Below are 27,526 nucleotides of genomic sequence, written 5' to 3'. Positions count from 1 at the left end.
TGTTATTTTTATTCCTTATCTACAATAACAAGCAGTCAAATATCTACCAAGAATAGTATTGCAGCATCAGGTTTCTCTATGTATAGCTATATATTGGTTCAAGTTGATATCATCATATTAAACATTAATATATCACGATATGGGTATATATCGCAATATTTTTTAAGTTTGTTTTTTTACTGGTTTTGATAACAAGATATGCCATTATTTTTCTATCTAAAAATTTAAATGTAAGAAAAAACTATAAATATCTCTTAAAAACACCCCAGTCTTGAATATCATGAAAAAAAAATTGACGATGTATCATGATAACTACCATATATCACGACATGGAGATATTTCAGTATTTTTTAATCAGGCAATATTAGTAACGATATAAATTGCTATATGGATGTTTTTTAAAACTGTTGTCTTTATTTTTCAGTTCCAAATGGTAATTGATGATGAAATTCCTCTACTTCGTACATTCCGTGCCGAGCTAGCAAAACGTTCTTCCATGTTGGTTGATGATGACATGCAGGAGTTCTTCCAGCAGCTTACAGATGTAGAACAAAGTCAAACAACTTATCGGTCATTTGTAAACCATTCCACTCTACAGTCTGGTTCAACAGCTACAGCCGAACTTATAGCTTCTCCACGCCAAACTCATGTGATAGGATCTAGTTTAGATTCCCCTGTAACCTCACCTCAACTGTCTTTCCCTACAATTCATTCCGATAGTAATATAAATACTAGACTTTCTCAAAAGATAGCCACTATCAGCAGTATATCTATGTCTACCTATGGACAAGACTCAATGAGAATAGATGAGGGACCAATTAATGGACGCTATCAAACTGTATTTAGCGTGAAAAATACTGATGTATCATCTAGAGGACTGCCACTTCATGTTGACTCTGTGTTTAATCCACAAACTTCTCAAAAATTAACTTTAATGGAAGCTATAAATGCAGGCTTAGTTGACCTGAAAACTAAAACATTTTGTAATCCACAGACACGAGAGAAAATGACACTGACACAAGCAGCAGTGAAAGGTTTTATTGATGAAGATTTACATAAGAAATTAAATACATTATGTGGTATAAGTGATCCTAGGAGTGGAGAAGAACTCACGTTAATTGAGGCTATATCTAAAGGAATATATTTACCAGCTACTAACAAACTTGTTGACTCTGCCACTGGTGAAGTGGTTAGTGTAGTTGAAGCTGTTACACGTGGTATCGTGTCTCAAAGCTGTGCTGATGCTTTGTCAGGAGAACCAGTAAGATTGACATCCATAACACATACTCAAGCTGTGTTTGCTAATTCAGAACCATTAAGAACTGAAATGCCTTTAAGTTTAGCCCAGATTGTTAATAAAGGACTATATGATGGAAGTACTGGTAAAGTGATTGATCCAGTGTCTAATACAGAAATGACTGTTCTTCAAGCTGTTGAAAAAGGATTTATAAATCCCAGTTTTAGAGAAATTGATGATCCAAATACTGGGAACTTTATCTCTTTAACAGAAGCTGTGTCTAAAGGCATAATTGATCCAGTAGCTGGTGTCTTCAAACACAAAACCACTAATCAGAAATTAAGCCTAGATCAAGCACATATTCGAGGTTTACTCAAGATGCCTACTCCATTAGCAGAATTAGTAACCAATGGTGATATGCTTGAGAATGGAAACATTTTTGATAAGAATACTGGATTAGTATTATCTTTAAAAGAATCTGTTGAAGCTGGAGTATTGGATGGAGAGAGGAAATGTATTGTCGACCAAAACTCAAAGGAAGTGCTGTCAGTGTCTGAAGCTATTCAACAAAGAACTATAGACTCTCGGGGACTGTATATACCACCTGATTCAAATGACCCAATGCCTATTCTGGATGCTGTAGACAAAGGTTATATAAAATTGGTTAGTGAAGATGTTTCCTTTTCTGTACCTGGCATCAAAGACACACTTACAGGTGAAACAGTGTCTGTTCCTGAGGCTCTTAAACGAGGAATTTTGACAGAAAAGGGCACCATCCTTGATCGTAGGAGCAACCTTGAAATGGTACTGCAAGAAGCTGCAAGAAGAAATCTTATCAGCAAACCTCTAATGGATAATTTATTGAGACCTTCATCATTAAAAGATCAGTCAGGAAGAAATATTTCTGTACTACAGGGTTTAGAAAAAGGTATCCTTGACCCTGAACAGGGCATGATCAGAGACCCTAAAACAAACAAATCAGTCACATTCCAAGAAGCAACATCTCTAGGACTTATTAACACAGAAAATTCCATGGAAATCTTGGGACTTATTAGTCCGTTGGTGACGTCAACTACCATACTTACTCACATTCAGCAATCACCAACAGAAGTTGTGACTGCCATGACCATTTCAGAAGCTACATCAAGAGGCCTTTTGAACTCTACAACCGGAGAATTTACTGATCCTTTGACTTCTAGAGTTATGTCAATCGAAGAAGCAATAAATAAAGGATACTTGATTTTGAGTGCTCAATGGCCAGAAACACAACATTCTCTAAATAAGTCATATGATGAAATTGATAAGTTATCAAGACTAACCAAAGAAGAATCAACTAAATTCCATGGTGGTGAACCTGTTGTTGAATCTAGCTTTATGACGAGGAAAGACAATAACCAATTCTCATTCACAGCAACCATGATTTCCAAGCCAGTGGTTAACACAAAGATGATCTCTGAGACTAAGGAGATGACTGTTAAAGCTGTTGTTGATCCAAGAACTGGAAGAGAAATGAGTGTGACTGAAGCTCAAGAACGTGGATTGATTGATATCGAGAGAGGCTTCTATAGAGATATCACTGGTAAAACCATGCCTATTGTCACTGCTGTAGATAGAGGCTTTATTATTGCAGAGAAGGGAGTTTATGGGGACAATTTGCTAAATGGTGAACCTATCAAAGAAACCAAATCATATTCCATAACTGGTGTCATCCATCCAAAAACCGGTAAAAGACTTCCAGTAAGTCAAGCTGTTAAAGAAGGAATCCTTGATCAAGACAATGGACTGTACAATGGAGTTGATAAACTTGGCAGATCAATGCAGTTACCAATAAGTGAAGCCATTAAAAAAGGCTATGTTATTGCAGAAGATATCAGTTCCACTGTATCCATGCCAGGTTCTTTACTAAGGGAAACTAAAACTTATAATTTAAAGAGTGTCAAGCACCCAAGGACTGGAAGAAGCATGTTGATTCCTGATGCAATTGCTGAAGGAATTATTAAAGAAAATGAAGGAATCTATATTAACACTCTCACTGGTGAGAAACTACCCATACATGAGGCAATTGAAAAGGGTTACATTGAAGCTGAACTTGTGTCAGTCTTGTCTAATACAGAAGGGGATGTAAACAAGATCACCACCACCAAGTTGACAACGTTAGCAGTTACAGCTGTAGTGGACCCAAGAAGTGGTAAACTTATAACAGTTGCTAAAGCTATTGAAGATGGTATTTTAGACAATGGTAGAGGAATTTACAAAGATATAGTCAGTGGTGAAACCATGCCAATTAATGATGCTATTGAGAAGAAGCTTGTACTTACTGAATCTGCAGAGTCAAAAGACAGTGATAATGAATCAGAGGCATCTTCTATACACAGTATCCACATCACTGAAGAACAAGAAGAATACCAGTCAACTTTTGTAGAAGACATTTCTTCAGAGACTATGTCAATCGCCATTAACAGTGTGGTTGACCCTGTTACTCATGAACTGGTATCGTATGATACTGCCATAGAAAGAGGTATTATAGACATTAATAAGGGAGTATATTTGAATGCCAAGATTGGTGAACAAATGACCATCAACAATGCTTTAGAAAAAGGTTTGATCAAAGGAGAGGTGACATCTAAGATGAAAGAAGAAGAAACCTTTCATAGTGCTGTGGTCACAGACACACCAACTCTTAGCGTGAAGAATATAACTTCTGTTATTGACCCTAGAACTGGAGATGCTCTATCCATCAAGAAAGCCATAAAAGAAGGTTTGATCAATGTTGATAATGAAACTTTTTGGAATACACGCACTGGAGAAGAATTGGATTTTGATGAGGCCCTACGTCTTGGATTTATCCAAACTTCAAAACACTCTGATGCTGCTGAATTAGAAAAATCAGTGGACTATTCAGAAGAAGAACTTGATCCCACAGTATTACTATCCAAGAGCTTTGACTCTGAAAAGCCCTGGTCAAATGTAGACATCAAAGTAGAAAAATCAGTATTGGAAGAAGCAGGAGATTCTACTTTAGCTACAGAAGTTCTTCACTATTCAACAGATGTAGAGACAAGTACACAAGTAAGAAAATCACCCAGAGAGACCTTCCCTCCAACATATTCAAAGCAGGATTTCACAACACCATTAAATCTTATTGATGCTGTCAAGACTGGAATATTTTCAGAGTACTCTGGGAAATACGCCAACCCAAACACTGGAAAACCATTCACACTTTATGAAGGACTGACAAACAACTTAATTGACAAGTATTTGGTAACTGTAAAGGACACAAAGACTGGAGAGAGGTTACCATTAGAGAGAGCTGTACAAATTGGTCTCATTGATGGATCAACAAGTGAAGTTATGGACAAAGCCGCCCGGAAACGTATTTCACTGCCAGAAGCTATATCAAGAAATATTGTTCAAAATGTGGTTGATACGGAGTCTGGTATGGTTACTGACATTAAATCTGGTCACCAGATTCCATTAAATCAAGCTATTGCTGAAGGCGACATACCATCAGAATCGATATCAATTTTAGACAAAAGTACTGGGGAACTTGTACCAATGGATGTTGCATACAGAAAAGGACTTGTTGATAGGAAGGGAAATGTTCAAGACCCCACCAGAGGAACACAAATGAGTGCCCAAGATGCTATTAAATTTGGACTTATGGCTGTAGTTGGAGCTCCCTTGATAGCTGGTAAAATGGTTGTTGATGCTGTAAGAGGTGATCCAGATCATGCAGTTGTTACAAGAAGATCTAAGTCACCTGCCAGATCAAAGTCACCAGCAAGGCCAAAATCACCCTCTTCTCACAGAATATTTAATGGCAACAATGAAGAAGTGGTGAAACCTTCCACTACTATCATATATGCTAAAGCTGGTGACAATATACAGCCTTCTAAACCCTCTGATTGGAATACCAACTCTGAGGAAAGTTTTCAATTTGAAAGCGACGACCGTATACCACCGGTAAGTCCTTATGTAGACCAGTCTCTAGGATCTGCCACCTTTTCCTCTACATCTAAAACTTGGTCTCAAAGTTCCGAGATGTCTCCCATGGTGAAGGGTTTTCAGCATGTTCCTACTTTGATAATACCAACCAATATAGGTGTCTCATCCCCTCTCTCCAGTTCTTTTCCCACATTTTCCTCTAGTGATATAGATGTAGATTGGAAGTCAAAAATTGTTACAATCAAGTCCACTGGTGAAAAACTGAGTGTTACAGATGCTGTCCAAAAAGGTTACTTGAACTCAGATGTCCTGGAAAACATAGCCCAAAACTCTGGTTTGCAACAAAATCAAGACATTAAAATAGATTGGGAAGCTGGAACAATAGCAGACATTCACTCTGGACAAAAATTTACCATAGAAGAATCGTGTGATAGGGGCCTGATAGACAAACCAACAGCCTCTGCTTTACTGGCTATTACTGGTGATTTCCCTGGTACTACTACATCTTCAAGACAAACTACTAAGACTGTTACCACTGATTTCAAACCTTTGACTGGTAGATCTGTCACTGTTAACCAAACATTATTATCAACAAACAATCAAAATGACTTGTCTCGAGGAACCACAATAATTAAACATGTAACAGGCTGTCCAAAAATATCATTAAATCAAGTAGTAGCAGAAAACCCTGCAGTAGCTGCTACTGGAAAAATTATAGATCCTAACACAGGCAGAAGAATGTCCATTAAAGAAGCCATAGAAAGTGATGTAATTGATGGTCTTAGATCAGTTGTTGTTGATCCAAACAGTGGTGAACGAATTACTCTCCAAGATGCCATAGAAAGGAATATTGTGGATACCAAAACTGGTCATTTTAGTCATGGTGGAACTGACGAAAAAATAACTCTACAGGAAGCATTTATAGAGGGTTTAATACCAGAAATTGACATCAACTCAAGCACATTATCATCAAGTGGTGTTGGTACTGGTGGCTCCTTAAAGAAAGTTGTGACCAAAATGGAAAAAATTCGTCCAGAGATTACACTTGAACAAGCTTACCAGCAAGGTCTTATAGATGTTAGCAGTGGTACATTTACAGAACCTACAACTGGACATGTATTGCCAATAGCTGCTGCCATACAAAGTGGGTGTATTATTTCTGGTCATGAAGAATCAAAATCAACTGTGCACCATACCATACAACAATCTAAGCAATCAGGTGTTGTTCACAGGAACAAAAACAATAGCTCAGCTGATCCTATGAATAGACTCTCATTTGCTGAAGCCTTAAACCAAGGATATATTGACTTGCATGATAAGAAATATACCGATCCAAACACTGGGAATAGAATTGCTATCTTGGATGCTGTTCAGCAACAACTTCTTGATACATCACAACCTTTAGAACAATCACAAGGAGCCATGCAAAGAAGTTTACAAACTGCTATAGATGAAGGCATACTGGATGACAAGAGCAAGAGAATTATCGACCCTCAAACAGGCAAAAATGTTACTTTCAAAGAAGCTATAAACACCGGCATAATTGATAGTAAATACTCCTTTTATGACATTAAATCTGGTGAAGTTTTTAATCTGCGAGAAGGAATGGACAAAGGCAAAATTGATTCAACAACTGGTGAATTTATTGGTGGTTCAACTCGCCAGTCATTAAAAGATGCTGCTAAATTTGGTGCCTTAGCAGTGATTGGAGCCCCAGTCCTAGCTGGTATGGCTGTTAAAGATGGAGTGATGTCAGCGATCCAAAAAGCAAGAGAAAGGAAACAAGACAAAGAAATTGTCTCCTTTCAAGCTACTACAGTTAAGCAGATATCACCCCAGACTTTGGAGATCACAGATATGACACAATCTACTCCTGCTGCTGATTCTAATTTAGATGCTGTCAACATGATGGAAGCTGTTTCTGCAGGTTTTCTAAATACGAAAACAGGATTTTATAAAGTGCCTAGTACCAGTCAGGAAATACCTTTGATGGTTGCAGTTGAAAAGGGTTATATTAAAAACAACTCTGTTTTGATAAAGGATCCAGATTCACAGAGGACCCATGACCTCAAAGAGGCTTATCAGCAAAACATAATTGATGCAATGGGTCATCTGAAAGGTGAAAGAGGTCAAGCCAAGTCTGTGGATCAATTAATCAAAGATGGAACTATTGTTGAAGTCAGTCCTGAAAACCAAACAACATTGAAGACATTTAGTAAGAGCACCAGCCAAGTGAATGTAGAATCTGTCCGTGATCCAAGGACATCAAATCTTATTAGTTTGGACTCCGCTATACACCAGGGAATAGTTAAACCTGAAAAGAACCAATATCTAGATCCATCTTCAGGGTTAACATTACCAATAACTGATGCCTTAGAGAAAGGTCTTATTAAAGGATCTGTAACAGAATGTGTAATGTCCAAAGAAGGAAAAACAAAACAGGGATTTATTGCTGAAGTCGCTGTAACTGAAAAGAAAACCTTACTGGTTCAGTCCATCAAAGATCCCATGACTGGAAGAGACTTATCATTACCAGAAGCAGTGCACATGGGTATTATCAGCAAAGATGGAAGCAAATATTTTGATGCACCTTCAAATGCTGTAATGCCCATTGAAACAGCTATGAACAACAACTTAATGGTTGCCAGAGAAGTATCAGCGGAACGAGAAACCAACGAACGTTATTCTAAATCATTCGAGGACACTTTGACTCAAACCAAATCATTCCAAGTTCAATCAGTGATAGATCCAGTATCAGGACAACAACTATCTGTTCCAGAAGCAATAAACAAAAATGTCCTTGATGTACTTGGTGGTTGTGTGAAAAATAAGAGAACTGGTGAAACAGTGGCTATTTCTGATGCATTGAAAGAGGGACTTCTTATTGCAAGTGAAACATCCATTTCCCCGAAATCAGATTTGGCCTCCAAGAGACAATCAGTATATGATCCTGGCAGTGAAGATTTCTTGAATTGGTCTGAAGCTGTTGACAAAGGACTATTAAATGTATCAACAGGAATGTATAAGATTTCTGATTCTGAATCCATGTCAATAATTCAAGGCGTAAAACAAGGCCTGATTCAAACTGACTCTCTGAATCAAGATATGACAGCTGCACAAAGAAGAAAATCGTATGATATAACAGCTGTCTTTGATTCAATGAAAGGGAGAAATGTATCAGTCCACGAAGCTGTAGATACTGGTCTTTTGAATCTTCAAACTGGTACCTACAATGATCCTAAAAAAGCTGAAATTTTAAGTGTTCAAGATGCCTTCAAGAAAGGTCTTATTAGAGGTTCATCAACTGAATTTGTTCCAAAACATGAACAATCGGAAGAAACAATACCAATTAAAAACCTTGTTGACACCAGAACAAGGGAAATTATTTCAATAGATCAAGGTATTGAAAGAGGCATAATAGATAGAAATTGTACCAAGTACCTTGATCCACTAACAGGAGAATCAAGTAGTGTATTTGATGCTGTAAGAAGTGGAATTATAGCTGTTGATGAGACTTCAGAAATACCAATTTTAACATCCGTAGTCCAGAAATCAATGAATATTACTTCTGTTATAGATCCATCAACTGGACAAGAACTTCCTCTAGCAAAAGCCATTGAGAAGGCAGTATTTGATCCCGAAAAAGGCTTAGTCATCAACCAAAAAACTGGGGATAAAATAGATGTTGAAAGAGCTGTTCAAGTAGGGTTGATATCAGCAAATACAGAAGAAGGACAAAGACCACAGGAGTTTGCAGTAGTCAAAGGATTCATTGTCACCTCAGTTAAAGACCCTTCAACTATGCAAGACTTATCAATAAGCAATGCGATAAAACAAGGCCTACTGGATACCAAACATGGTCAGTTTTATGATCCTAAGACAAAGAAGGTCTTAACTTTGCAAGAAGCAGCAGATAGAGGATACTTGGATGCGAAAGATGCATCCAAAGCTGGTGTATCTGATAAAAAGAGACAAGATTCTATGCAGATCAATGTCACCTCTGTCATTGATACATCAACTGGGAAACAAATTGGACTGGAAGAAGCTATTGAAAAAGGTCTTGTTGATAGAAATGTCACAATTTTCACTGATTTTAAGAAAGGAGAGAAGATGAGTATTGAACGAGCAATGAAAACTGGACTTGTGTCTGGATCTATACAGACTATCAGTACGACACAAACCACTGTTACCAACAACAAATCTTCATTAACTCACGATGTTACTGGTGTAATTGATACTTCAAATGGGAATAAAATCTCTATAGAGCAGGCTCTTTCAGCAGGTATTGTTGATCCCAATGGACAATTTACTGATACAAGAAGAGGAATTCAGATGTCAATCAGTGAAGCCATGAAACAAGGTCTTGTATTTTCAGATATTATCAAATCAACAAGTGCCACCACACCAAAACAGTTGAATACAACTATGTCTTTTGAGAAAGCACTATATGAGGGATATATTGATACAAAATCTGGACTCTTTAAAAACCCTGTCACCAAACATCAATACAGTGTGGATGAAGCTGTCAGAGTTGGCCTTCTTGTAGATGAAAATGGTCAACCTTATAGTTATGGAGGAATTTCTAGGAAGGGAATAACTTACAGTTTTGCAAATGCCTTACAAGTAGGACTAATTGATCTATCAAATGCTTTATTTTGGGACTCTGTAACTGATAACAATATAAAGATCAAAGATGCCTTAAATCAAGGATTACTGTCGCCTATAGCAGGGAATTTTGGTGGAAGATCTGATGGTGAATCAGTTGTTATATTGAAATCTGGATCTACTTCCATGCCAGTTGATAGTATGAAGATTATGGATCCTTCTTCTCTCAGTGATGCAAAAGAAAAAGGACTTGTGTCAGTCGTTTCATCAGTTTCCAAACCAACAGTCACTGATGCATTTGTGAGTGGACTTGTTGACAAAGATACTGGCAACTATCATGATCCTGCCACAGGAAATGTAATTTCTATTGATGAAGCTGTCTTGTGTGGTTTTTTATCAGTTGAAAAATCCTCCACTAATGGACACACAGTTTCACCAGTATCAGAGGAAGAAACAAAATCTCTGACAACTGCTATTTTAGATGGTACCATTGATACTGACAAAGGCATGTACATGGATGAAAATTTAAGAACCAGCATAACAGTCACTGAAGCTCTCCACAAGGGGTTGATCATTCCCTCCATGAAATCTGATGGCCTATCTAAAGATGATGTACAACATAAAGATGAGATAACAGTAGTAACAGAGGGGTCTCCATTCAAACCAAAGAAGGAAGTTGTTATCAAACATGGAAAAGTGGTTTCAAAAACAGATACAGAAATTATTGTGACCACTGGAAGTGCAACATACACTACAAAACCAGGGTTTTCTATGAGTTCTACAGGACACGTTATTAACCTTTCTACTGGTCAGCGTATGTCTATTCCAGAAGCTATAGGTGCTGGTATTATTGATACTGAAGAAGTTAGTGGTGCTGGTGAGGTTCAGGTCACAGGAAGTGTGATTCCTCCTGACCTCAACAGTTCCTCATCAGGAGTGATGGGTATTAATGTAAGTTGTAGTTTACAGAATCTTCTAGTACCTGCATGATGCCAATTTTAGTTTCACATCCTGCCATTCTTGCACTTTTTTTCACATTATTCATACTTTTCACAGCTTTTCAATTATAAACTTTGTTTTTACTATCATGATTTTTTTCTGATCATGTCAGTCCGGTAAGTAAAGTCTGCTTCAAATTTTAAAACTCCAAAATGTATTTTATTTGCTTGTCCAAAACTATATCCTAATCATACTTTTGTTTGCTTAATCAAAATCCTCATGATTCATTCAAAAGATGTTTTATCACTGAGTAATTTTTTTTAGACAAAAAAAGATAAACTTTCCACCAGTGACACAAAAAGCTGTCATTCTGAAGATAAAGATAATGCTGTATTGTTGGATGGAACTCATGTCAATAGTAGACAGATGAGAGTCATTGATAATGAAATATTGGATGAATCAGTGACAGTGTTAGATCCCCATACTTTGAACAATTCTAATCTTGATACTGACTTTCAATCAAATTCAAAAGCTAACATCACCAAAAAGGCAACAACAAAGAACACAAATATCTCACTAGGTGAAGCATCAGCCATTTTGCAGACTGATAAGATCTTAGTACAACATAGTTCTACAGATAAAATGAGAACTGTTACAGATAGTGTTATGGAGGAAAATGATATTGTTTTGAACTCAAATGAGCTTCAGAATAATCATAGGATCAAAGATAGTAATAGGGTTATTCCAACAGAAGTGTTATCTGAACAAGTTAGTATGTTACAATCTGACAGTGTTACCGATAATAAAAAATTAAATGGAAACTTATCTTCAATGACGATAGAGGATGATCAGTTATACTCCTATACAAAAAATTTATTACTGAACTTTTGGGATAGAGACGCTTGTAAATTGATAAATCCCAAAACGGGTAAGAAGATAACTATTGATGATGCAATCTCATCTGGAATAATACCTTACAACATCCATATCAAACAGTTTGGTGCTGAGATCATCACCTTAAGTGATGCTTTGGAAACTGGTCAATTGGACAGAAAGACTGGTTGTGTTATAGACATGAACACTGGCAATGTCCACTCCTTCATTGATGCCATAGATCGTGACTTAGCTTTGATAAGCCGAATCAGTGATGTTGCTGTTATTGAAAATCTATCTGACATTGTTAGGAAAGAATTGGGTGATGGTCTGTTCAAGCTTCTAGCTGACAATCAAATTACCGTTTCAATGAAAATTCTAGATAGAAGAACTGGTAGAAAGTTGTCTCTTCCAAGTGGCATTAAGCATTCTTTACTGTCATCTGAAACTGCAAATATCAAGGATACAGTGTCAGGAAAATGGATGAACTGGATTGAAGCCAAACAGCTGGGTCTAGTTTATGAAAATAAACCTATTACTCTTCACCGATCTGTAATTTCTCATGTCTACAATCAATTGCTGGAAAGATTCTGTGAACCAGGTAGCTTTGCTAAACATGTTACGCTTGATGAGATGTTGCGTAAAGGTCATATCAAAAGCTCAGAAGAAGAAATCTTTAGTTTTGAGGATGGACGTTGGATTTCTGTTGTTGAAGCCATAGAAAAAGATGTACTTGATCCAGTTAGAGCCAGATATTTTCATAAGAAACTAGGAAAACGAATTGCCTTACATGATGCTGTTGAAGCTGGTCTTATTGATGAATCCAACACAAAGAATCTGGCAAAGTGTGTGACTTTGGTCAATGGAAATGCAGAACTGTCATTGACTAAAATTCCAAATAAGGTGTTCCCAGTGAATATTTTTGAGGCTTTGAAATATAAAATTATTGACCCAGTAACTAGTGAAATCACCCAATGTAAGCAATCAAAGATCACCTTTATGGAAGCTGTTGATAAGAAAGACATTTTGATAGATAATTGTTTTGTTGTGGACAGGAATACCGGTTTGGTGTATTCTTTTACAGAATCATTAAATCTTGGTTTAGTAGATAAAGATACAGGAAGCGTTTATGATACATTTACTGGAGATAAATATAGTATTGTTCATGCCTTTCAACATGGTCTTATCCAAAAATCACCTCATCCTTATCTGCCTTTAATAATAGCATCACAGATTGGAGTTTTTGACCCCGACGAAAAGTGCGTTGTCCACCCTGTTTCCAAGAAAACTATGTCATTAACTAGTGCTATAGCAGAAGGAATAATCGACCCAGCTTCAATGTTGAAGACTCCAGACCAGGAGAAAATAACCTTACAAGAAGCTGTAACCCATGGAATTTTAGATGTAGAAACCTTAAAACTAGAGTTCAATACTGGTAGGAGGGTGTCACTATCTCAAAGCATTGGATTGAAAAGAATGACTCCAAGATCATCTATAGATTTTGGTAGTCGAAAGTCAAGTTTGACCTTAGATGAAGCAATCAGCAGTGGCTTGTATGATCCTGTATCAAATTCTTTAATGAAGGATGACAAATTATATTCTTTACCTGAAGCTTTACAAGAAGGACTGATTCACACAGATTCACTTGTACGGGATCCTTTTGGTGGAGATATTCTTACCTTGGCTGAAGCATTGGATAAAAGGATTATTGATGCTGAATCTGGTAAAATGTTTGATTCTAGTTGGCAGCCTATAGCCTTGAACTTTGCTTTTGAAAAAGGATTAGTCTTGCGCTCAAAGGCACCTTTGAACCTATCACTGTCTGAAGCTCTTGATGAAGGGTTATTCAATGTTTCGTCAAATAGTTTTATTGATCCTGATACAAGTCGTGAAATTGACTTCAGCAGTGCTTTAGATCTTGGACTTCTGAGTGGTAATCTCATTAAGGTGAGGAACACAAGTACTGGAGAAGTTGTAGCATTTAAAGATGCAGTTAATTCAGGACTGTTAGATCCTGAAACTGGACTATGTGTAAATGCTTCAGATGGGGATCAGTTTACAATAATTGATGGTATGGATAAAGGTATTATCTTGGATTCGTCCAGTCAACCAGCTGTGAGCCTTCAAGAAGCTATAGATGAGGGAATTTTAGATCCATCCTCTTGCAGCTTTAGAGATCCAGTTTGCGGCTTTAATCTTCAATTGGAAGGAGCAATGGAAGCTGGCCTTTTAGACAAAAACTCTGTTTTGGTGAGAAATGTAGTAGATGAAACAATTTTGACTTTAGAAGGAGCCATTTGTCAAGGTATTCTCAGTTCAAAGGATGGGACATACGTAATGCCAAATCAGGACGTTTTATCGTTTGCTGAAGCTATGGAGAAAGGGGTTATCTTCTCTGATGTAATAGTCAATGAAAAAACACTATTGGAATTGGTTCGTCAAGGCATGTACAATGATGAAACAGGGAAATTTACTGAACCATCTACTGGAAGAACAAGAACATTACAAGATGTTGTCAAGGAAGACCTGACAGATACAGCCACAATAAGGATTCTGGATAATAGTACCAAAGAAGTCCTATCCTTTGAAAAAGCTCAAGAAAAACAGATTTTGGATATGAAACTTTCAGTTATTGTTGATACAGCAACAAATGAGATGTTAAATCTGAAAGAAGCTACCAAAAGAGGACTTATTCAAGAAAGTGTCAGTAGTTGCAATCTTGATTTTGACCAAGCAGTTAAAACAGGAATCCTTCAATCTAACACTGGATTTATTATTGATCCAGTATCAAGGAAACTGATCAGTGTACAGGATTCCATAGACCTTGGTTTAATTCAGACTGATCGTCTACTAACAAAGATTCCAAACAGTATGGATTACCAATTGTTTGATACAGCTATTGAAAATTGTGATGTATTCATAGAAGAAAACCAGTTGGTGATGGCTCGCTCTGGATATGGTATTGATGTATCAGATGCTATCAACAGTGGTGTGTTAATAAACATTCCAAAAGAAGGATTTACCCTTTCTGAAATTGTCAACACCAACATATATGACAGTTTCAATGAAAGAATAAAGGACCCTTTAACCGGAAAACTTTGTACTCTTAAAGAAGCTGTTGACACAGGTCTGGTTGATGGAAACTTGCCACAGATTGAGGTCTCTGAAGTTGGAAAATTTTCACTCAAAGAAGCTCTAGACAAAGGACTAATAGATCCTGCCAGTGGACGATATTTAGCTTCTGACAAACCTCTGGATATTAAAGCTGCCTTAATGGAAATGAAAGTGGATAATATCATTACGATCCCATCTTTCGAACCAATCGGAATGTGTATTAAATCCCCTCCTAGTCGAAAGAATGATCTTGAAAATATTAAATCATTATTGGATATGGAAGGTACCTATGTTTTGGACACTAATTCTGGTGAATATGTGGCTCTAGATCAGGCCTCTTCCAAAGGGTTGGTGGACTTCAATACCAAAACAATTCTTGACAACAAATCTGGTCAAAATCTTTCCTTCAATGATGCTGTGAAAAAAGATATTCTTATTGACAAAACTGGTCTCTATAGACTTTCTCCAACCTTCAAAGAAACCAACAAAGAGTCTGCAAATGGAAACGAAGAGATGCGTATCAAAGAAGTGAAAAGAAAGCCAAAGCTACCCATTGATCCAAAGCAGTACATGATTTCCAAGGAAAATCTGAGATACTATTTAAAAGTCAATGATGATAAAGAAGACAGAAGTTTATCAGACAACGAATCCTACAACAAAACCAGCTTACAAAGAGAATCTATGAGAAGAAGTTTGAGTTTAAGTGTATCAATTCAAAGTCCTGATAGTAATGAAGCAGAAGCAAGTGTTGTTCCTAGATCTTTACCAGATATAACGAAAGACAATATTTGGGGTTCACCAGAAAAAGATTTGTCTGCATCTCTTGATACACTTATTGAAAATGCTCTACGTAAGCATAAATCTGGACCAAGACCCATAACTTTATTCGAAGCTATCAATCAAGGTCTTTATAATGATAAAGATGGCACATTTACAGATCCTGCTACAGATGAAATATTGTCTTTGACACAAGCAATACAAAATGGACTCATTGATGATGAAAAGAGAGGAGTCATTTCACCAAGCACTAATAAACCTGTATCACTAAAAGAAGCTATTGCTTTGAAAATCATCAACCCACAAAATGGAAGATTCCATGACAGTGTGTCTGGTAAGGAGTTGACCCTTAAACAGGCCAAAGATGTTGGTTTTATACTGAAGGATAAGGATCTGTCTAAATCAATGGTTGAAATTTATGTTGAGGACATTTCATCATCAGACTCATCATCTACTGGAAGAAGGAAACTTGAAGAAGCATTTGCCTCTGGAGTATTGCACAGATCAAATTCCCAAGTTATTGACCCAGATTCAGTCCAACCTATGACTTTAAGAAGAGCAGCTAGTCTTGGAATGATAGATGTAAAAAGTGGAGACTTCAAGAATCCTCAAACTGGAGAATGTATGTCACTAACTGATGCAGTTGATAGAGGGTTCATCTTAAGTCCTACTGGTTTGACTTTGTACAATACCATTGAGCAGGGTCTCTATAATGTAAATAATGGAAGATTTTATGATCCTGGCAGTGGAGAGGAACTTAGTCTAAAAGAAGTCATGGCAGCAGGAATAGTGACTGGAATGTGTTCAGAAGTCAAAGATTTATCACAGGAAGGAATAATCACTCTGTCAGAAGGGATAAAAAGAAACATCATTGACGACACTTTGGGAAAGTACTACAACCAGAGGTCAAAGAAAAGTCTGAATTTCAATGATGCTGTCATAGCTGGTTTAATTGTTAACTGTGGGGCCCGACCTGGAGATGCTTCACCGAATATCCCTTCTTCACCATTACCATCTCCATCAAGAGAATTTCCTCCTGCTTTACCATGTGATATCAAGTCTGGAAATTTTCTTTCTGCTCCTCAGCATGTCAAAGTAGATCAAAAGAAGAAAGATGCAGACAAGATCAGAATGGTTGTAAGGAACAAAGACACCCAAGATAGTGGCATGGAAGAAACATGTACTGAAGACTTACAGACTAATGTAAAAAAGGAGATAAATGATGATATCCAAATAAGATCTGCTCCAGATATAGATCATGTATCTGATGTCACAACAGATCAACATTTGAAAATAAAACTGGAGGAATCAAAGGATATTGAAATCCAGTCTAAAGTCATACCTGAAGATAGTGGCAGAATGACAAATGGAACTGAAAGATCGAAGGGAAACATCAAGAAATCTACTAAGGATATACCATTAGTTCCTGAGACCTCTGATGACTCAAAAGTAATACAGAAAAACAAGAAAGATGATCCTTTGTTATCCTCAAATGCTGAGTCTAATTCATCTATCAAAAATATTTCTAAAGATAAAAAACAAAAACCAGATTTGCCACCAAAACCAAGTTTGAATAAAGCTCAAAAGATAAAAACTCCCAGCACTGAACATGATAAAAATGAATCTTCTATCAAGACAGTTAAAGGAAAGCCAGAACTACCACCAAAACCTTGTAGTTCACAAACAGTCAAAGATGTTAAGAAACCTGCCAGCATCAAGCAGGTTGATTCTGACTTGAAAGACCCCATTGTTACTGATCAAAATGGACATATATTGATAGATGAAATCAAGAAATCCACAGGCACAACTCATAATATTGTTGCAAATTTTGGTCAACCTCTGAAAGATCAAGGTGACACTAGTAAAGATGCTTCTCCAGCTACCTTTGTTATCAGTGAAAATTCTTCAACCCTGGATGAAAAGCAAAATAAATCCAATATTGATGGTCCCCTAAAACCTTCATCAACTGCCATTGAGCTGAAAAATAAAATTTCTCCAAAACCAAGATTACCAGATATGGTTAAAAACATACCACAAAAGCTTCCTGAGGTTGAACAACCTCCATCTTCAAATTCAGGAGTGACAGTATCTTTGTTTGATAATAAAGATTTACCAATAAACAATAAGCAAGACACCAAAGTGGCTAAGGGATCTTTAACACAACAGTTTGATGGTGTACCAGTAAATTCTTCTAAACATGTGAACAAGCTTGGTGATGATTCAAAAGATGTTCCTCTATCTGATGAGAAAACATTGAGTGGACACACTGCTGAGAGTGGGATGAAACAAAACAAAACTGATGCTGTTCACAGTCCCAGGGACATAGCAGTAAAACTAAGTGAAACTGATAAGTCAAGATCTCATGAACCTCTGAAAGGCTGCGAGGTAGACCAGAGGGAGTCAACAGAGGAACCAGCCCTCCCAGTGCTTGATGGTAGAACAAACTCAACTGTGCTTGAACACTCCCATAAAGTAGGATTTTCTGATATCAAGTCATCATCTACAATGGAAGACTTCACAGATGGAATAAACAATAAAGATCCTCTTTTAAAACAAAATAAATTTTCATTTGTGGTTCCTGATGAGAGTGACATAAAAAATAAACCACAAAATGTTCCTGCTGTGGAAACTACTTCTAACGAACCAGTGTCCTGTGTTAAAGGCAAAAAGAAATCAAAAGCCAAGAATGTGAAGTTTCATCCATCAGTGAAATTTGATGATTCATCACACAATGAAGATAAAAGTAACAGAGTACCACAAATATCAAAACTTTCCCTGAAAGGTCTACCATTAGATAAAACCAGAATGGTTGTGGAGAGTGATACAGAGGTCAGCACACCAGAAGGAGAAGTTAACAAAGCTACAGAACTACTATTTAAAATGAATCTGAAGGCAGGCATTACAGCTAGAGAAAGACGCAAGGTATATACTTGCATGAAACACAAGTTGTTTGATTACATTTTGCATTGTGTTTGAGTTTGGATTAGACCCTAAAAACTTTAGTTTTGATGTGTTCAAGTTTATGAAATACTAACTTTATTCAAGCTAGATTGAGCATCTGAGTGCCAAATATACTACTTACTAGTTTGAAGGAATGACTGCTACATTTGTGTGTTCGAAAAAGATATGAATGGAATTAGTTCTAATCCATAAAGAGCATGAACAAACTAATACAAGAACCATTACAATGATTTTAATTAGCTGTGTATACTTTGTTGCATTAATATATTTATTTGAATAAAAGCTTCTAAAATTTGCCTTAGTTTTATTTGCTCAATTTGCATTGTTCATTTGCTATTTTCATATGCCTTGAATATCACTTGCTTTATGTTGCATGTCATATGTAGATTTGTAATTGTCTTGAATTTTTTATTTTTCTATTTCAGATTATTTTGTAGCAATCTGGATTCTGCACGGCTTCATGTTGTTGTTTGTGTATTTTGTTTGTGATTCATTGTATTTTTTTGTTTTGAATGTTGATTTTTATGTCAAGTGAACTGAACTTATTTCTGTAATTTATTGTAAAAATTGTTTATTGCATAACAAAATCTTTCATTTAAAAAAAATTTTTGAAAGAGTTACTTAACATTTATAGACTAAATGACTAAAAGTACTAGTAGAAATTCATTTGTTCAGTTTACTTTTTTATACTTAAACATTTTTGTCATGTATGATATGTTTGACTGCATGAGTATTATGCAAACAAATTATATCAAATTGCTTCCAAATATGTATACTAGATGATTTTAATTTTTTGATTTGACCAAAAGTTAAGTTTTTTAAGAAAGTTTTGCATTATGATTCCTGAATTATTAATATTTATTAACTGTGATATTGTGAAAATTAACTTACAAGGCTATACATTAATATGAGGGCATCCCTTTAACATTGCACGTTATTTTTCTAGGGTAGATTAGCTGACTCTTTTGATAAGCTGATACAAGATTTAAATAATGAATTAAATAGAATTGCTGATAAGGAACAAATTTTGAAAGATGATGAACAAATGGCTGATGAAGCTTACAAACTTCAATCTCAGTTGGAAGCATATAAGGTGGGCATTTACAATCCTATTTTCAGTTTAATGCTATGTAGAAAACTAAGATTTTCCTATATATTAAGGGGAACAGTCTGCATTTTCAGGGATTGATTTGGATCTTTATTGTACTTTTGTAGTCCCTTCAATCCCTTCAAATATACCTCAAACGAGAAATTTTACTATCTATCCCTATATATATGTTTTCTCTCAATAAAATTGGAGTCAAATTTTTAACTTTCAAACGTGAATGATTATGGATACACATGGATTTGAAGGCTCAAATTTCGACGATGTGCTGTGAACACTATTACTGATTATGTAAGCTGAAAAAATTCCCGTTTCTGAAACTAAGGTATGATTGGTTGAACGGATAGTGAAGGTGCTCCTTTAAAGCTAAAAATTATTTCTGTATCAAAAAGTATGAATTGATTGTGTGTGTTTTAGGCTGTTCATAAAGAGATTGATGGAATTAAACAACCTATACTATCATTGGTTTATCAAGCTGAACAACTTACAGAACATTATCAGGAGGAATTGGTACCAGAACAAGTTACAGAATTACAAGGCATGGCTGCAAGTACCAAAACAGCATTGGAAAAGGTATGATTTTAGTACAAAATGTAAAAAATATATGAATTTTTCATGTTACAAAAAAGTCAAACAAAAATTGAATTTCTTTTTTTTTTAAAGATGGGTTTCCTTAGTTTTTAGTGTCAAATTTAGCAAACTGTTTGATTAATTGGTGCTTCTAATGAATTATCATGTATTCTTAATCATATCATTATGTTCTTATTGCATATGATTAAGAGTTTTAACATAAATGTCCATGTATGCGCAGTCTGGATAAACTAGATAAAAAAGACTTTTTGACCTTTCTTGATTTTGGAATTCTGCTGGTAATTCTCTTCTAATTTAGCTTATTATGAATTGATTATGGACATCTGAGACAAACTGGTATTTTTCCAAGTTATTAGAACATCTTTACTTTCTATTCATATAAGTATTATCATTTTCATTTTCATAAATGAAAATAAGGGAACCCATCTTTAAATTATAGGCCTACTGTTGTAATGTTTTCATGTTACTGATCAAAAGCGTCTTTGTTTCAGCTGGTTAAGTCAGCTGATATCCGGCTGAAACATTTGAACACAGCATCTGAAGAACTACAGAAGTTTGAAGATGAATCTAATAAGTTTAAGGTTTGGATGACTGGAGCAGAGAGAGAATTAGATAGACAAGAAGAATGTCTACAAAGATTTGAAGATCTGAAACCTCTGGCTGAAAAACAGAAGGTACTTATAAAAAAAAGTCATTGGTTGTATTTTTATTTTAAAAGGACACGTGAGCCATTTTGGAAGGTTGATTTGAATGTATGTAAATAGTCTTCTGAAGTACTAGAAATGTACAAAAATCACATAATTCCTGCAAAAATATCTCAAACTAGGAATTTTTTTTCCTATTTCTTTATCTTTCTTTTCTTTCTATGACAGTGTCTCAAGCAAAGACAACTCATCTTTTTAACTTTGAAACGCAGATAATTTGGGACACACAAGGATTTGAAGACTCACATGAAGTGAGCTGTGAACAATATTACTGATTAGCTTAGCAAAAAAGATTTCTGTTTCTGAGATTAAGGTACGATTGGAAAAAAAAATGGTGCACCTATCCCTTTAGCTGAGTGTCCTTACTCTAAGAATCTAATAGTATTTACTATTAAATATGCCAATGAGTAAAAGAGTTAAGCCAAATAGCTTCAAGTGAACTATACTTGCTTGAAATTTTTACTTTCAGACCTTACTAAATGATGTTGTATCTCACCAAGCTGATGTTAGATTTATGGCAATGGCTTCACAGAAATACATGGAAGAAGCCAAGGTATAGTTTTTTGTTACTTTTTTATTTGTGTCTAAAAGATGACCGATTTCTTTTGAGTGTGTTAAATACAAAATTTTCATTATCAAAAATGTTGTAAATTATACCTGAAAATATGCAAGTATGCTATTTACATCTATCTATGTATTTATTTGATCAAACTGAATTTGTTTTTAAAGGGTTAAAAAACTGAGAGTACTAATTGTTAATTAAGCAGTTTGACCTAGTTTGGGTGTTTGATGTTATAATGGCTGGATATTATTAGTTGAAATCTTTAGAATACAGGGACACATTTCTCTCGATTTTACTATTATTTAAATCATTTATAATATTACATGAACTAGAGTGTGATTACTAAGTTACTAATCAAGTAAATATTGTTTTGCTTACTTACAGTTATACAAACTGGAAATCGATGCATTTAAAGCAGATAGATTACGTCCAACTCGACACAGTCTGATTAGTATGAATGATCTGGAAGCTGAATCTGTCAGAGATGAACTGAAAGACATCACCACCAGACACCATGATCTGAAAACCAAAGTGCAAGGTTTTGGTGAGCGACTTACCAACCTAGCTACAAAACAAAATGACTACAATGAATCAGCTTTCAAAATGCTGACATGGCTGACTGAAGCTGAAGAAGAACTGTCTTCCATTAAACATGATAGTGGTTCCCCAGTACCAGAGAAACTCAAGGCACAACTTGATAGACTCAAATCACTTAGTAGTGACTCTCTGAGCCAAGCTGGTCTCTTTAATGATACCCAAAAGAAAGGAGGAGATCTTACAAACTGTCTCAGTGGCATTTCAGCCGATCCTAGTCAAATCCAAAAGATGCAGAAAACCATGAGAGATATCTCTGATAGATATGAATCTGTTACCAAAGATGTTAAAGATCAAACCAACAAGATGCAGGCAGCTATTACCAAATCCCAAGGTGTCCAAGAAGCCATTGGTGGTATCCTTAATTGGGTCAATGAAATTGATGAAACTGTGAGCAATCTGGAGCCAATTAGCTTACATAAAGCCAAACTAAATGACCAAGTTCAGCAATTTAAACTGGTGGAAGCTGATGTGGACAACCATAAGTCAAGCATTGATTCAGTCAAACAGAAAGCCAATGATCTGATAAAGAATTGTGATCTGGAAATGGCAAGATCTCTAGAACAACAAATTGGTTCAGTTGACAAGAAATACAAAGGAGTTAAAACAAAATGTCAGAATAGAGACAAAGATCTTGATGATATTTCTGGAAAACTTTTAAAATTCAATGAGGGTCTGGAGGACACAACCTTTTGGTTGGATGAAAATATTGAGAATCTTAAGTCCAAAGAATTGAGTAAATTACCAGGTGATGAATTAACACATGAACTGCAAAAGATCGGATCTCAGAAGAAGACTCAGAAACGAGCATCAGATGACCTTCAGAAATTGGCAAAAGACCTTACTCGAGACAAACGCACTGGAGAAACAGGAACTGTTGATGATGCAGTATCTAAGTTAGATGAACAGTGGGCTGAGTTTGACAGTTTGTATGCTGACAAGGAACAAGAAGCTAAGGATAAAGAAAAGAAAGGCAACGAGTTTGAGCATGCCAAGAATATACTTTTATTATGGTTGAATTCTATGGAATCTCAGATTGATGGGTTTGAACCAGTTGGTATTGATATTGATACAGTTGAAGCACAGATTCAACAACTAAAGGTTAGAATAATCTATATTTAGCTTACAAATAGATTGGGCTGTTACAGGCATGCCATCACTGGACAAGATGAGCATCAGAGTGTTGCTTATTCTAGATGACTTCATATCAAGTGTTGTTTCTTCGAAAGGAGCCTACAAAGACTGGGCTGTCTTTGACCCATCACTCACACTATCTGAGTTCACTTTCTTTGGTCATTGCTAATTTCAAATATTTGAAGTGAAGCAAGATGGAAATGAATAAGTAGAGGTGAATAAAGATGTATTATTAGAAAGAGTATCTACCATCATCTTCAAACTATTTTATGTAATTTCAGCCTATGTTAGAAGAGTTTGAACAACAAGAACCTAATATAGATGAAATAAATGATCTTGGCAATGCATTTGAAACTTTACAAGCTCCTGATAGGCCAATGAGTCCTATAAGAAGACGTAAGTTTCCCTTTAAGATTTGATTGTAACAATAACTTTACTGATCACTTGTATGACACTGTTTAGATGGTGAAACTTTCCCCATTGGTTGAATCTTAATTGATGTTTTTCTTGCCTGCATGATGCATTCTGGTATAGAATAGAAAGTCTTTTATTTCAATTTTGTTCAAAATTCACGAAATGCAATATTTACAATAACATATTTTCACTGTTAAAATAGTGCTCAGTACATCAATTGTAGAGCGATACATAAATTTTATGACAGAAATTGAATCATGTCGTCATGCTATGTGATCTGCAGATAACTTCAGCCTGCATCCTCACCGAATTTAATATGTATATGAATCAAAATAATACTAGTCTTGCTTCAGAACTCAACATTTATCAAAATTTATTACTTCTTTATTCTTGTATTATAACAATTTATGAATGTACTTCAGGTATTGGATCTAGAAGAATCTCAGGATTATTATCCCCAAAATTAAGATCACCATCACCTAATATGTTCCCAGGTGCTACTAGTCCATTATCTAGTGAGTCTAGTGGTATCAGCAGTAGGAAGAGTTCTTCGGATTACCTTCTCCTCGATGGTGAGCTCAATATTTCTGTTGTTGAACATTCTTTTAATTGAGGACAAGGATGAAAATTTCTGGTTAAAGTTTTATACAACATGTTGGTCAATTTCTCCCATAAATTAACAGGATTGTGATAAAACTCAAAACCAAATTTTGATTCCTTTTAAATGACCCAAACCATCTGCTTCAGATAGATTGTAGAGAAATATATAGAAATTGTGTTAGAATTAATAAATTTCTAGATGCTATAAATTTCTAGATGTTATAAATTTCTAGATGTTATAAATAAATTTCTAGATGCTATACATTTCTAGATGCTATAAATTCCTAAATGCTATAAATTTCTAGATGCTAAGAAATCATTTTATAATTGTAGATTTAACAGAAACTCAACAACAACTAATGGATATTAACCAGAGATATGATATTATTGGAGAAAGATTAGGAGATAGACATCAAGAACTACAGAATCTCTTGGGATCTATTAAAACTTTCTTACAAGACTTACAAGATATGTTATCCTGGTTGGATATTAAAGATAGAGAGGCCAATTACCAGAGTGATATACCTACTAATGAAAAAGATGCTAAGAAGAAACTTCAAGGACATGAGGTAGGCTCTTAGAATTGAAATTTGAAGGCGTTCGGTTCTTGTTTATGATTATAATTAAAATATTAAATTAAAAAAGATTGTATGTTATATGCTAAAACATTGTTTTGGATACTTTTCTTGGCTATCATGGGCCTTAAAAATGAATTTCTGGTACAAGAATTCTTGTCCTTGTTTCTCAAATTAATGTACGAGCTTAAAAGTTAAAAATTACTGGTTTGAAACATCAAAAATAATTTTTTTTTTCACTTCACGTTCAAGTTTAGCCATACAAAATGAACTAAGATTGCAATTTAACAAATACTCTAACAATGTTATGTATTTTAATTCAGTTATTCCATCATGAATTACTTGGTAAAGAAGCATTAGTTGAAGATATTAGAAGAAAAGCTCAGGATCTGATTAGAACTAAACAAGGTGTACCAGGATTAGATACCTTACAGACTCAACTCTCACAATTAGGTATAGTAGTTTGATCTTAATAGGGGAATGGAGTTATATTCTGATACTATATTAAAACATTGGAGTCATTTATCATTTCATACCAGTTATTTATTAAGATGCCCTATGGAATCACAAATATGAAGCCCACACATGTCACTTTTTATGTGTTTATCACTATCATATGATTTTCGACTTGACATGTGTCCATCACTTTAAAATGATTTTCGACTTGTCATGTGTCCATCACTATAAAATGAATTTCGACTTTTCATGTGTCCATCACTATCATATGATTTTTGACTTGTCATGTGTCCATCACTATCATATAATTTTCGACTTGTCATGTGTCCATCACTATAAAATGATTTTCGACTTTTCATGTGACCATCACTATAAAATGTTTTTCGACTATTCATGTGTCCATCACTATCATATGATTTTTGACTTGTCATGTGTCCATCACTATCATATGATTTTTGACTTATCATGTGTCCATCACTATCATAAGATTTTTGTTGCTTTAAATGGGGTAATAACAAAGTACTTTCAGATTTCTGTATTGCCATGTTTAATCTTTGATTTATTTTTATAATTATAGATGATAAATGGCATGGATTAAGAGCCACATCTGAACAGAGACGTAAAAGTTTAGAAGATATGGTAACTGATTTAAGAGATCTTCGTGAACATGGTGACCAACTACAAAAATGGTTAACCCAGAAAGAAAAGATGTTGGATGTACTAGGACCAATGGCTATTGAACCAGTTCTTCTAGAAAACCAGTTGGATCAAGTTAAGGTATGTGTGCATCATTAAAGACAATTGGTTTTCACTTTCTATCTCATCAAATTTTCCAGGATTGTTTTTATATTTGATTTTCAGTCTTTTGATTGAATTAAAGAAAGAAACAACTATATTTTACAAGGATAACAACTTAGGTTCACATTTAAGAATCCTTTCTACCAGCTGGTCCTTTGCCAAACCTCTTAGTATTATGGTATGAGTGGAATTATGAGTGCAAATGACTTACTCAAGGTTATCAGACTTTCACACGCCAATTGAGAAAGGATATCAAGTGCTTCACCAAAACCAAAAATTTGAATTCTAATGATCCCCATTTTTCCAATCTCATAATGTGACCAATTGTTTTCAGGTTTTAAAAGAAGAATTTACTGAACAGGAGCCGCTATTTGATCGATTCATTCAATCAGGACATTCAGTCATGGATAAATGTCGCCCTAATTCTGTAGATTCTAATACAGTTGGTCGAAAGATTGATGGTGTCAGTAAATCCTGGGACAAACTTCATGATAGACTTAAAGAACGAGAGAAATCTTTAAGCTCACTCGGTGGTATTGGTGCAGAATTCTCAGACTTAACCAAATCTTTAGGTGGTTATTTGGCTGATGTCAGTGATCACTTAGACAGTCTTCAACCAGTCAGTGCATCTCCTGAACAATCCAGAAAACAGATGAAAGAGATCATGGTAAGAAAATGTTATATAGATTAGACAGTCAGTAGGAGCTAGAATAGGGGTTTTCAACCTTTTTCTTTTTCAGGATCCTTGATTGACTGCATTATCCCCTTCCCATATAAATCCTTACTATTTCCTGATTTTTCTTAGCCTGACCGAATAGAACAATATTTTATTTTCCCCCATTTTGGAAACCCCTGTGTTAGAATTGGAAAATTGAAAAAAGTATGCAAAGCCAGATTATGAAAATGAAATGATAAAAAGTGGTTAACGCTTTAGTATGTTCTTTAAGATATACTAACAAAGTTATATTTATTTTGTAGGATCTTAGCAATGGGTTATCTCAGAAGAAAGGTGAATTAAAGAAGGCTAAAGACCTGTGTAAGAAATTATGTGATTGTACTAAAGATCCATCCACCAAGTCTGATGTCAAAAACAAAATGGCTGCTCTTGAGAAAGGTTTCAATGATATCAACAAGAAAGTTGGTAAGTTGTATGACATGAAAAGAATCATGTTTAAATACTTGGTATTCACCGGACCAACTCTCGGAAGCCCTGGCACAGACATCAGCATTTTTTTACCATGAGGAGGATTCGAACCCATGGCCCCTAATGAACACAGAGCGCCATTAACATAATATGTTTTCCTTCTGCAGATTCCAGACTCTCAGCTCTAGATAATGCTAGTCGAGAGGGTGAGAAATTCCAAGCTGAATGTAATAATGTGTTAGATTGGGTACAGGATATGACCAAAAATCTGAAAAACCAGGAACCATTGTCTGGTGAAAGAGATGTGTTTCAACAACAAGTTCAAGATTTTAAGGTAATAATTTGATTATCTTGACATAAGTTGTTATTTTGTTATATGATTTAAAACTGATTATTAT

The 27,526-nt window shown here is 35.4% G+C and overlaps 1 protein-coding gene across 1 annotated transcript in view; it reads left to right on the top strand.

Annotated features, from left to right (window-relative positions):
* LOTGIDRAFT_233112 (hypothetical protein) overlaps window positions 1-27,526 on the top strand; it is a gene marked incomplete at both ends in the record, with an annotated part of 83,842 nt that overhangs the window by 23,795 nt on the left and 32,521 nt on the right. Inside the window, 15 exons of the mRNA XM_009058652.1 lie at window positions 425-10,738; window positions 11,051-18,412; window positions 19,398-19,544; window positions 19,974-20,129; window positions 20,639-20,821; window positions 21,321-21,404; window positions 21,798-23,108; window positions 23,423-23,537; window positions 23,978-24,127; window positions 24,489-24,724; window positions 25,054-25,183; window positions 25,764-25,963; window positions 26,319-26,651; window positions 26,963-27,125; window positions 27,296-27,462. Of these exons, the coding sequence (XP_009056900.1) occupies window positions 425-10,738; window positions 11,051-18,412; window positions 19,398-19,544; window positions 19,974-20,129; window positions 20,639-20,821; window positions 21,321-21,404; window positions 21,798-23,108; window positions 23,423-23,537; window positions 23,978-24,127; window positions 24,489-24,724; window positions 25,054-25,183; window positions 25,764-25,963; window positions 26,319-26,651; window positions 26,963-27,125; window positions 27,296-27,462 (21,051 nt within the window). The remainder of the gene's footprint in view (window positions 1-424; window positions 10,739-11,050; window positions 18,413-19,397; window positions 19,545-19,973; window positions 20,130-20,638; window positions 20,822-21,320; window positions 21,405-21,797; window positions 23,109-23,422; window positions 23,538-23,977; window positions 24,128-24,488; window positions 24,725-25,053; window positions 25,184-25,763; window positions 25,964-26,318; window positions 26,652-26,962; window positions 27,126-27,295; window positions 27,463-27,526) is intronic.

The sequence above is a fragment of the Lottia gigantea genome (assembly GCF_000327385.1).
Source record: "Lottia gigantea unplaced genomic scaffold LOTGIsca_35, whole genome shotgun sequence".
NCBI classification, from domain to species: Eukaryota; Metazoa; Mollusca; class Gastropoda; family Lottiidae; genus Lottia; species Lottia gigantea.
Note: the sequence above shows the minus strand (reverse complement) of the source record. Positions and strands in the feature narration are given on the sequence as shown.